Genomic DNA, 13,170 nt, shown 5'->3' with positions numbered 1-13,170 from the left:
CAACAAATTAGGGTTTCTGCAACATGTGTCAAAGTAAAGTTTTGGATCCTCTTATTATTTGTTTGTTAAAAACAAGTAGCAAGATGGAGAAAGATAGATTTACAAGCAATTAGGAGCATCGGAGATAGAGATCCACTCTTATGCAACGAGAGGAGCCACTTGTTTGAGATTTTCATTGACATTTTGAATATTGTTTAAATATTGTCTAAACTAGATAAAATCCTGATTGAACTGGTTTGACCTTGTTTTGGTGCCGATTGAATTTGTTTGATATTGGTTTGATAACCTCTGGACAACGTAGACTACGGTCTAGGAAGCGTTTGGTTGTACTTGGAACCTCTCAAAGACACAAGCCACGGTCTGGGGAGCTTTATTCACATAAGGAAACCTCTAAACGGCACACGCTGCGGTCTGGGGAGCATTTGGTTGTTTCTCGATGTTTTTATGTTTCGTCATTGCATGTGTACCTGTGTCAAGCGTACAGTATTTTGTGAAGCATATGAATTTGATGCATCAATAGTTCCAATTTGGATGAGATAGACTGGATATGTGGTCTTAGTGTATCGAGACACCCTTGAAAGATCAACGCGGTCCGGGTGTGACGGCTAATACTACAATTTGCCGAGTCGGATGAGATAACTCGACAGAAATCTGATTGTGAAACTGTATGGTGTAATGAATGCTAAAGCATGTGTCACAAATGGGTGACGTGGCATGGCCCTGGACACTCGTGACTCACAGTGGGGCAACAGACCCGGACACACACACAGATACGCAACCATGCTGACGTGGCAGATTTTTGCAATTCACATTGAAAGTGCTAACGTGGCAGTACCATACGGAAATCCCGCTTTTTGCATAGCTGATGACGTGGCAAAGCGTACGGAATTGCAGATTTTATGCTGGCTGAAAATGTCACGTGACACATCCAACCCTATGTGTCCGTGGACAAGCTACAGCACGATCAGGGTTCAGTTCAGTCAAATCAGTCTAGAATAGGAAGTGATTTGGCACTTTTGTGAGTCTGTTCGCAGACCGTGCATGTCCAGACACTTAGATTAGATGCATATCCTCTGGTTGTACACAACATGACCATCAGATTCCAGTCAGATCCCATCAGTAGCATTTTTACAGTGCATAGACTTATTTTCCCTATTTTTGACATTTTTCACTTATTATTTTTAAGTGACTTTTGTTGGAAAGTAGATAGGGCAATTTTGCTAAGTTCGTATAAATAAAAACCTAGCGCTAGCACTTTCTGGAAGAAGAGGCAGCAAGAGCACCGCTCAACAGGCAACTTCTCAGCAAGACCCCCCCCCCCCCCCCCCCCCCATCAGCAAGGCTAGCGTTTTTGCATCTACAAGGACCTAGCGTTTTCTTCTACAGGCAGCCTTGCGTTTGTTGCACATCAGATCAGCAAGACCCATCAAGAAGCCTAGCGTTTTGCATTTGTAGGACAACCGGCAGCAGCAGGACCAATTTCAGCCCTAGCGTTTTTGGTTTGCAGATCAACCTCAGCGTTTTTGCAGATCATCGCGACAGAATCAGCCATAGGACCAGCGTTTTCAGTTTTCAGCCTTTAGACAACAGAACAAGTCCCAAACCTTGCAGATCTCACCTTCCCGCAACAGATCCTCGCCACACGATCAAATCCCGCGAAGTTTACAGATTCAGCCCAGAAAACGCAGATTTCAGCATCTGCGTCTTCAGTACATCGTCGTCGCATCGTCGCCATCGACATCGTCATCGACATAGAGTAAGAATTCAGCAGATAAAGATTTGCAGATTTCAGCCCATCTCGTCGTCGTCAACATCGTCGGCAAGTCCAAGCATTGTAGAGATTTGTGTAATCATAAGTAGACGCTCTCGCCATAGAGAGGGGGGCCTTTGGAGGAAGGTTTTGACAACATTCTGGTGTCGTATTCTCTTCTCTCTCTATCTCTCAGTCTCATGCACATTCATTCACAGTGTTCATCCACTTTGTTTGTGTCCATTGCACTCTCTCACTAAAGGAGCGGAAGGCTCTCCCTTCCGTAAGTAAAAGGAACCCTTGAACACAGTTCGGAGCACTCATCTTTAGCAAAGTTCAACAATCATTCCGTTGCACCTTACAGAAAAATTGGCAGCTTTTGGGAATAAGTTGCTTTATTTTTGAAGGCTTTTCACTTACTCCTTTTGGGGCTCTACTTTTGGGCATCCCTTGTAACTTATAAACAAGTGGGCAGGGCCCTCACTTCTCAGAGCATCTGGATGCAGAGTCAATGAGAACCCTCCCACTCTCTTGTACTTGAACACAAATTAATACAAAAAGAAATACCGAAAGGGGCGCCAGTCTTTGGGGCGAGTATCTCTAGGCACGGTACTCCGCCGGGCCGTGTCGAATCAATTGACTTGCAAACTGTTTTGAAGTGAATCTTTGCTATGTCACAGTAAAATCTTGACTTGGAGTGTCCAAGTTTGTTACAGTGGTATCAGAGCGCAGAAAGATTCTTCTTCTACGGAGGATCCGATCCTTTTTACAACGCTCACAGCTTTCTGCGCGCACAGCTTTTGGGAAAGAATCTTCGTGCCCCGACACTCGACTTATTAGCCACCCACCCTTCATACATCGCACATTTGGCGTGCTCCCGTCTTCATCGCTCTGTCTTACAGGGCATAAAGCCACCAGATTACACATGGGTTCTCGTGAAGAATCTGACAGAGATGACACCTCTCAGTGGGAAGGCAAAGAAAAGTTGAAGATCTCGCACGAAGAAAAGAATGAAGATTTGGGCAAATTTAAATTTTTTTTCAGACAAGTTTGCCAGAAAGGAGTACAAACGTCAACTGTAGATTGGCATATGTGTGAACAGATTGATTGAGTACTCCAGGGACCCGAGATTGACGAAACATCTGAAAGATTACCCGATTGATGAGATTTACTGGAGATGGCGTGTTGCCATTGCTTCTCCTCTCAAGTAGGGAGGAAAGCCGTAAAGACAGACGAGTGCAAAAAAGTGGAACCTATACTCGCAGAAAGACATGGACAAGCATCCCTTGAAAAGAAGCACTTCTACAGAGCCAACCAATATGACTACTTCAAAGACGAGCAAGAAAACAAAAGAATTCAAAGAAGGTGGACACTCAACTAAGTTTGAATCCTTTTTTGGGTTCCGAGATGCTCCGAGGGCTTTGGCCTTCATTCAGCAGTTTGACATAGCTTTCTCTGGAGGGCATTACTCAAAGCACTTCAAGATTAGGAGGGCTACATCTTTCTTAAAGGGAAATGCTCGAACATTGTGGTCCACTCTTCTACTGAGAAGAGGAAGCTCCAATTAAATGGTTGAAATTCAAAAGGCTTTTTATTTCTTCTTGGCTGACTCGGGAGTGCTTGGAATCATCTTCAGATGACCAAGGGAGATTCTCTGGACGCTTATCGCGAGAGATTTTGGAACTCTTTTCTACCAGCCTCTTCATTTACGAAGGTCTTGCTTAAGGAATAGATTGAGCGGTTTTGCTACGAACTTCCTACAGAGATCGGAGACTACTGCTTTGAATAGAAGTTGAATTCTTTTGAAGAATTGATGGGTCATGTGAAACGGGGTTTTGCGATACATTCGGGAAATTTGACTTACCCACTGATGAGATCTTGACTCAGAGAACCCAAAAGACCTCTCGCAATGAAAGTAGAAAGAGAAAGAGTTTTCAGGACAAAGAAAAGAAAGATACACGTCCCCAACAGGCTCTTAGAGAAAAGGCTATCTATCTATCTCAAAGAGGGGAAGTGTTTTGGATGCGGGGAATATGGGCACATCTCCGCGAAGTGCCCTAAAAAGGCACAGAAAGAACAAGATGAAGAAAGGGCAGAGAGTCCGAAAGCAGCTGAGGAACGTGGACGAAAAGGCAAGATGAAAGCAAGACTGGTTCTCGATTGCATGGGTACTGACCCAAGCACGATTGATGAAAGTACAGAACTTTGTCGAGCTTGGGGCAAAGTGAAAGACCAAGAAGCCCTGATTTTCTTTGATGGAGGAGCCAAGGCCAACTTCATTTCACCTGAATTGGCGGCGCGGCTCGAGATTACACCCGATCGGATGGGACCACAAGCAGAGGCAGTTCTAGCGGCACCTAGCAAGGACGTGGCCATTACACCTGTCATTCGCAAACTTCGGTTGCATTGTCAGGGGTATTTGGGGCACGAGGACTTCTACATAATGCCCTTGGAAGGTTGTGATGTCCTCCTGGGAGTCCCTTGGTACCATAAGAACAACGCCATGGTCGATTATCGGGCAAAGAAAGCGACATTGACTACTGAAAAGGGCCAAAACATTGTACTTGATGTGAAACTGAAGGGCGAGTCTGTCCCTATTGTATCGGCTTCAACTGTTTCAAAATTAATGAAATCCTATCTCTTTGTTTACTCGATCTTTTTGAAAGAGTTGAATGATGAACATAGGACAAATATGTCTCAACTTGATAAGGAACGCCAAGATTTTCTCAACACTCATGCCAATTGCTTTTCTGAGGGCCTGCCAGGCGAGTTGCCACCAGCTCGTCCTGAGGATCATACCATTGATCTGATACCTGGAAGCAACCACCCAACCGGCCACCCTATCGTGTGAGCCGAGCCCAGAATGAAGAGATTATGAACCAAGTGAAAGACCTCTTGGAAAAGGGTCTTATCCAGCCGAGTACTTCACCTTACTGCTCTCCAGTGTTGTTGGTTTTGAAGAAAGACGAATCTTGGAGAATGTGCATTGATTATAGAGCTCTCAACAAAATCACCATCAAGAACAAATTTCCGATTCCTAGGATCGATGATATTCTAGACCGACTACAAGGATCCTCTTGTTTCAGCAGGATTGATTTGAAGAGCGGATATCATCATATCCGAATCGCGCCAGGAGATGTCTACAAGACAGCTTTTCGGACGACCTTCGGTTTATTTGAATTCTTGGTGATGCCTTTTGGCCTTACCAATGCTCCAACAACCTTTAACCAAATGATGGACAGGATTTTCAGAGAGTACAGATCTTTTGTTGAGACTTTCTTTGATAACATTATTATCTTCTCCAAGGATGAGGCAGGACATAGAGAACATCTGCTACAGGTCTTTCAGGCATTGCGGGATCACAAGTTGGTGATTAATGCAAAGAAGAGTGAATTTTTCCTACCAGAGATACAATTTTTGGGACACATTGTCTCAATAGCAGGAGTGCAGATGGACCCAGCCAAGATCGAGACTATACATGATTGGCCCGATTTGAAGAATGTCCATGAAGTTAGAAGCTTCTTGGGCTTATATTCTTACTACCGGCGGTTCATTAGAAAGTTTGCAAAGGTTGCTTCCCCTTTGCATATTTTGACACAGAAAGGAGTCCCTTTCTTGTGGGGACCCACAGAGGTGACTACCTTTCAAACATTGAAAGAGAAATTGACTACAGGACCAGTAGTGACTTTGCCGGATTTGCAGAAGTCATTCGAGGTATATTGTGATGCTTGTGGTCGCAGTCTGGGTGCGGTCTTAATGCAAGAAGGCCATGTCGTTGCCTATGAGAGCCGACTGTTTTCAAGGCCGGAATTGACAGCACAGATATATGAGAAAGAACTTTTGGCAGTTATCCATGCTCTTACTCACTGGCGACATTACCTACTCGGAGCCGATTTTATGGTCTTCACAGATCATCAGAGTTTACGCTACTTCTTGTCACAGAAGCAGCTATCGAAAAAGCAGATGCGATGGGTGAACATCTTGTCATAGTTTCACTTTCAAATTGTCCATGTGCAAGGATAGAAGAATTTGGTGGCAGATGCTTTGTCCCGGAAGCCGTTGGTTTTGACTATTTCCGCAATACACCATAGAAGCTTCAAGGATATGGTCGATCAGTATGCCACAGATTCAGATTTTGCATATATTTTCAATCAAATACAGAATGGGGAGGTAGTAGCGGGATATTCCATTCGGGATGGCTACTTGATGAAGAAAACGATGTTGTGCGTTACACAGCCATTGAGGGAAAAGATTTTAATCGAATGCCACTGTCCACCATCGACGGGTCACCGCGGCATTGACACCACCTTGAAAGGTGTGGAGCGATACTTTTTTTGGCCGAGACTCAAGAAGGATGTGGACGATTTTGTGGAACTTCGCCACTCCATGTCTACGGTTTCAGTTGTGTTGAAGTATTAAAGTTTGTTTTCTAGTTGGCACATGGCGCCCGTCAATTACAGCTACCATGGACACCTTAGCATCTGCAAATATTGACTACACATCCAATATTGCAAGCATCAACTTGTCACCATAGCAATGCCATCTTGAGCACCAATCGTCTTGTATAATAATGACCACTTGGCCACACTACGTCCAAGATTCCCCATTCGTTGAATTGTGATCATGTCACGTCCAAGACTCTTTAAGACAATGAACTTAGGAACACATAATTCTCCCAACACTGATAAATTGTTTGCAGCACATGCATAGTGTTTTGTCTAAATCAAGTTGCCTCCGTACCACATGCAATATATATTCAGCTCTAACACAAAGCTCCAAACACCAATAAATTTGAACTTCAACACAAGTCCAAATCATGCCTTTGTTGTAGTTATTGCCCCACTCTGTCCGCCACAATCTGTTCTAGACCATAAAGTCAGCTGATGACGTGGAAAATACTACGCAAGTTTTAATTGCCCCCTGTCACGACTCACGGATCAAGCACCAGGTGCCAACGAAAAAGAACAGATTGAACAACTTTCAGCACTTTAAATAACAACTGAACAGAAAGAGATGCACGACACAAGACGGGGAGTGGCGGAGTTCTACCCCAAAAGAGCACCGGCCCCGCCCCTTTCGGTATTTCTTTATATTACTTGAACTCGGTACAATGCCGGTACTCACGCTCTGCATCTTCACCCGACAGAGTGCCAGAGAATGAGCCTTCTGCACATATTAAGGGCCTTGGCCTTGAAAAGCAATTACATGAAAAGCTTCAAACTCAAAAGCAACTGGTCCAAAAGCTAGCGCTGAAAATCAACCAGCGTGAATTACGGAAATCGTTACAAATGCCACGTCAGCACAACAGCGTAAATTGCGGGATTCCGTATTGTCTGCCATGTCAGCATGCCGACGTAAATTGCGGGATTCCGTACTATCTGCTACGTCATCAGCTGCTACATTGTGTGTGTTGGTCCAACTTTATTTACTATCTTTAGGTTGCTAGGGCCCCATCAGACGAGGTCCCATGAATTGGCTCGAACTTCTCTTTTAAAATAGGCCTCTCGACAAGACTTTATAAGTTGGTAAAACTTCTTCTACTCCTTCTAGGGTTTAGGCTTCTTGGGCAGGATCTGCAAGTTAGCTCCGTTCTTCAGTGGCTTGACACGTCAGTAGTTTGTGACGTCCCCCCTTCTTGAAAGAAAGTAACCGTCCGCGATTACAGCATACCTGCAAAACAACTCAAGTTAGCTCAAAAATTTCCAAGGGTCATTAACTCAGTGGTTGGCACATCACAATACAACACAAATGCTCACATATGCATGTTACAAGACATAGAGACATAAAGTCACCGATGAACACTCCCCCCGCAAATAACCATCTAGGTCCGCGCCATGAGCTGTTTAAGGACTCCCTCATCACTCCTCCCGCATAACCTAAAAAGGTCCTGGCCGAGAGATATAGAGGCCTTTTACAACCAAATGCCCCCCAGACCATAGCCTGCGCCATTTGGAAGCACTAAGAGTAACCACTACTCAAACTTCTTAATACCCCCGATTCCGTTCAATTCGGTATTGTTGTAGTTCAATTCAGTATTGTTGCATTGTTTCTACCACATTGTCAAGGTGACTTGTGAGCTACAATGGTGTCGAAGCTCAGGCTATTGTTCTTCTCAAAGCTAGAAATGTAGCAACCAACCATGGAAGTGGTATCTTCTCAGCTTCGGAAAGAAGAGGAGGAGAAAGAGGAATAGTAGTATTCGAACAAAGAAAGAGACATAGACAAAGTTGCAAAAGTTGAAAAAGTGGACGGGGATGCTGGGGAAAGCAGTTCCAGAATCAGCAAGGTCTACATGCACACTCTAACTAGGGAAGAGAAGCAATGGTCGATATGCTTTTGGAAGTCTGCAGAGTCTCTGACCAAGGGAAAGACAAGAAAGTTGAAGACAGAAATCAAAGAAAGCCAAGGCACAAACAAAATTGATATCTCGAAAGATATGGTTAAAGAGATTGTTAGAATATCTTGAAAGTACAGTGTCGTAGGACCTTTTTGGAAGGATTTGAGACCAGATGTGGAGAAGTTTGAATAAGAGGAGGGCGACTGCAGATATTCCTCGGTGGAAAAAGATCTTGTCTTGGAATCTGGAGATATGAGAAGCTTCTCTCGATAGATCTCTCAAGGCTTCAGAAGTTGGGTCTGGTGCAGTGATTGCTGCAGAAGGGGAAATATCCACTCGCCAAAACTTATCGACATAGATTGGAAAGAGAAATTCATGGTTATGTCTTTTTAGAATAATCATGGATATTGTGGCTGACAGTATTCTGCCTAGAAACTCTTATGCATAGTTGCCACAAAAGATGTTTACTCTTGCAAATCGTTGTTAGTTTTGAGTATGTGAGGTGAAACGTCTTGCAACATTTTGTCTATATTCACCGATAGGGGATATTCAAATGATGAATATGATGAATTTAGTGCATTTCAACATCTACTAGAGGTCGGCAAGGACCATATGTGATAGCTAAATGATTCGTTGGAATCACAATTTGTGTTTGAGATCTCGACGAGGACAAAGACGTATGATCTTGGTGCATCAAAAGTTATGACCGGATGAAATGGCTAGATGCTCATCTTACTGCATCAAGAGTTCCAAAAGAATGAGATGCTTGATTAGTGATTCTCATGCGTCAAGAGTCCCGGATTAAATGAGATGACTAGATTGATTCAATTCGAGTCTTTAGGGTGAACTATGTGGATGCAGACTATTATCCAAAATCTAGTGTGGATTAGAATATGAGCAGATGCATGCTTTGTGAAGGTGCTTTCATGTGGGGATAGTCATTGGCATGTCTACATGCAATCAGTGTCTACTAAACATTTGGTTTATGTCTGTTTTGTAAGGGTAATCAAGGGCAATTACTCTTCTCTTAACTTTCTTTTTTTTTTGGTGGAGGGGGATGTGGCATATTGGACTAGACCAGACGAGAGAAGAAAGATCCAAGACGAGCTCAAGCTGAACTACCATACCCATCTTTCAATGCATCTGGCCGCAAATTGCACCCCGATTCACAAGTGTTGATGTGGCAATACATATGGAGAGTGTTAACATGGCAGTACGGCAGGTAACATGGTAGATTGGACGTTAAGCTTCTTGGACGGCTGGTTACGAAAAACGTTGACTTTCTATTTTTGAGCACCAGTTTTTGTGAGCAGTGGACTATGGTGCCTTTTGGCACCTATAAAAACCATAGTTGATTTTTAAAGTCGCTATTGGGGATCGCTTTTGGACCCATGCCTATAAAAAAGAACCTAGGGGTGCCATTAATAGATCAGCCCAATGAACTGCGGTTTTGTGCATGACTCAGAGGAAGAGTATGGCTTTTCGAGTTGAAAACTTCGATTTCAGTCTTATGGAATAAAGAAACAAAGAGGCTTCTAGGAGTGGAACTCCTTCACTCCGTGTCTAACCCATTGTCAAGGTGACTTGCCGGTTACACTTTTGACCCGTGGATGCGGTCTATTTCGACGCACTCGAGACTCTATTGTGACTAGGTGGTGTAGACGCAACTTGACCATTGCATGTTATCTCGAGATCCCTGCATGTCAGATGGATGGTATTCCAAACCCTGTTCTAACTGTTATAGACTTTGAGCCGGCTTAATGGTCAGATGGCATTCTAGGATCCATATTTATGACTGGTTATCATCCCAAGACCTATCATGACAGTCTCACTTGACAACCATGGAAGTTTTCGTAAGCTATACAAATGCCCATATTGTACAGTTGTACGCTATACAGTCGTACGGTCGTACATGTACAAATATTGTCTAGCCTTTTTACAAAAAATTTGTAGCCTATACCGGTCATTGTGCCCACTTTCTAGGTCAAAGTTGTTAGCCCCGTAATTTGCATATGTTTTTTATGGTTTTAAATAGTTGTTTTAGAAAACACACAGGACCTATAAATTATCCAAACGGTACGATATAATTTGAAATACGTTGCATTTTTCCATACAAAACCGTATCGTGCTTTAGCGTACAGCCGTACAGTGACAACCCTTAAGTAAACAGCATCCTGATTAATTATTCTCCAAACAAAGAATCCAAAGGATAATACTGAACAATGATTATTGCACACCTGCTGTGAAACGTTAGCTAATCCCTGCTTTCCTATGTATAATAGGCCACTAAACAAGAAAGAATGTTGAGCATACCGAGATGGAAATGATGTCCACATTTGAGCAGAGCGATCGACCGATCACCCACCCTCTCCACTGCGTCCAAGCAGATCGAGCACGACTCATTCTTGGGAGATTGCATGTGTTCCTTGGAGGTGGACGTATCCGCTCTCTCATCCTTTTGGGTCGTCATCGCTACAAGCGCTTGAGGCAAAGTTTTCCCTCTCTCTCTTTCTCTCTCCCCCCCTGCTGCTTCCCGTCTGTGGTTTGAGATGTGAAGAGCTGCTGACTATATTGATAGAAGAGCCCATTTACACTTAATAGATAATTGTTTGGCAAGAGTATAAATAAATTCTTTGCTCCTCCTCCAAAAAAAAATTACTAATTGTCTCACATAAGAATTACTTGTTGAAATACAAACTCCACTCCGAAGCATACTCATGGGCATGGCCTTTATGCCACCAGACATTATGACATATGCAACGCTTATGTAAACTTTGGCGGTATAAAGCCTTTGAATAGAAGGAAGGGTATATTGTTTCCATATTGAGTGGTCATTGTTCACTCTCTACCATTTATTTTCTAACATGTGGCCATGAACAAATTTGCAAAAAAAAATTGAAAATCAATCTCTGTCACAAATTTTGACCAAGGTAGAGTTGTAATGCATCCTCAACATAAAGAAACGGCCTATCTTTAGTTTGCAATGTTTTGCAAACTAAAGATATCCCTATTGTTGAATACACTAAATATGACTCTGATGAAGAAAAATCATCTACTCGTGTAGTCACCACCACACCAGGAATCTCTTTGTTGTCCTTTCCTAAGTCACTATCATTGCTTTCCTCATTATGCTTGCCTTTGTCGTTGTCCTTTGTAGAACCTTTGTCTTTGCCTTTGGATTTGCAATCTATAGTCAAATGAACGTGCTTCCCACAATTGTAACAATGGCTATTGGTCTTCTTTCTAGAATTCGAAGCAGCAAGTGCTTCAACACCTCTATCAAAAATCTGAATTTTGCCTTGAGTTATTAACACGGATTCCTCCTCAATGAGAAAAGAGTTGAGATCATCAAATTCCAGCTTTTCCTTCATGAATTGTAGGCAAAGTGTCCTAGTACAGTATTTCATACGCCTCATGCAATTTTGTGATTACCAAAGCAGCTAATTGAATACTAGTGAGTGCATGTTTTATAGTCAATAGTTGATCATGAATAACCTTAGCCTTCACCGGTTGGAACTTGATGGCAAATAATTGTCCAAGAAGGGTGACTGCTCGCATCATAGGATCCCAATCAAACATTCCAACAAGCTTGAACCACATGTCATCAGCAGTCTTCAAAGTCTGTATGGCTAAAGAAATTTCCTTTGTAAGAGATTCTGCAATGGACATTGCCTTCGCATTGCTTGCATCCCAATCGACACACGATTTTTTATACTCGTCATCTTGAAGGCAGGTGTACCTGTAGGCTGTTGTTGGGATCCCTTGTAGGATGGGGCTCCAAGCCGTGGACTATTTTCCATAAGCCTTTTCGCATGAATTAGAGTCGCATAATCAGGTTCCAAGGGGCATATTTATCGCCGTTCAATTTGTCGCGAGCGCTCAAGCAAGGGAGTGCCATGAATTTTCTTAGTTCTCTTTGCTTAGTTCTTGTACTCCAAAAGGGTCCACAATACTTCCAAGATTTTCACCCAACTTTGCAAGGGGGAGGTAGTTCCATAAACTCGTACTCCACAAGTCCAAGACAATCAGCTAGTGGGTCACCTCCAATGCCCAAGGGTGAGCCCAAAAGCCCTCAAACTTTAGCGTTTTAAAATGCTAAGGGAGGTTCCTTTTGGTCGCTGGCAATTGGAGGGGGTGACACTGTCTAAATGTGTTTCAAAACGCTAGCGGGAAAGGGAGGACATCGCCCAAGGAGCAGGCAATGTTCCAATACTCTATCACAAGGGGAGTCATTGCTACGACGCCAAGTAGCAACACTAAGGGCGTTTCAAAATGGCTAGAGAATGCGGCATTGGGGGTTGCAATGCCAATCATTTCAAGATTCAAGGGGAACAATAGAGGAACGTTTTAAAACGCTTTAAAACGCTAATTGTAGAGGGGGAGGCGGGTTGACGATGCGAAAGTGTAGAGACCAAGGAGAAAATGAGTGTGTATGTGTGTGTGTGTGTGTGTGTGTGTGTGTGTGTGTGTGTGTGTGTGTGTGTGTGTGTGTGTGAGAGAGAGAGAGAGAGAGAGAGAGAGAGAGAGAGAGAGAGAGAGAGAGTAATGAACCAACCAACCTTGGCAATGAATTGATGATAATACAATGGGGTCTAGGAGTGCTTATATAGCCACCTCAATAAATTGCCCTACCTAGACTTTGACAAATAAGTAAAATAAATAATGAGATCACACTGGGCTATTCACTTGAGATGCTCCAAACTTTAAAACACACCTCCCTCCTTAGGGAGGAAAAGATGGACATCTTTTTAAAATTTTGGACTAAGAAGAGTTGGCATGACATAAGGAGTTCTCTTGGTTGTTTTGAACATTCATTCTTACTTCCAAGTGGGCAAGAGACACAATAGAAAATCTCTTAGTTTTTATGAGATGATGCTCTTACCTGTAAGTAGGTCGTATATATAACAAGGGCATATAGTAGGTCTTGTTTTTGAAGAGCCAATGCTCTTACTTCTAAGTGAGCATAGATGGTAGCTTACTTTAGCATTAACAAGTGTTTGAGCCAATGGTTTTTACCTCCTAGGGAAGAGCAATTCATTGGTGAATTTAGGCATTACTTGGTTGCGTTTGAGCGTTGGTTCTT

General features: G+C 43.0%; 1 protein-coding gene across 3 annotated transcripts in view; it reads right to left on the bottom strand.

Annotated features, from left to right (window-relative positions):
- LOC147439958 (uncharacterized) overlaps positions 1-10,683 on the bottom strand; it is a 99,221-nt gene extending 88,538 nt beyond the window's left edge. The window contains exon 1 of one of the 3 annotated variants that reach the window (XR_015184670.1): positions 10,401-10,540. Coding sequence is in view for 1 of the 3 variants with exons in the window: in XM_086485669.1 (XP_086341795.1) it covers positions 10,401-10,557 (157 nt within the window). In the remaining 2 variants the exon portion in view is untranslated. Of the gene's footprint in view, positions 1-10,400 lie in introns of all 3 variants that reach the window. The other 2 variants (XR_015184669.1, XM_086485669.1) reach the window with 2 other exon arrangements.
- Between the last annotated feature and the right edge of the window lie 2,487 nt (positions 10,684-13,170).

This window comes from Adiantum capillus-veneris, chromosome 16, assembly GCF_014529385.1.
Source record: "Adiantum capillus-veneris isolate H3 chromosome 16, ASM1452938v2, whole genome shotgun sequence".
Taxonomy (NCBI): Eukaryota; Viridiplantae; Streptophyta; class Polypodiopsida; order Polypodiales; family Pteridaceae; genus Adiantum; species Adiantum capillus-veneris.
The sequence above is the reverse complement of the archived record's forward strand: the minus strand, read 5'-3'. Positions and strand labels throughout refer to the sequence as shown.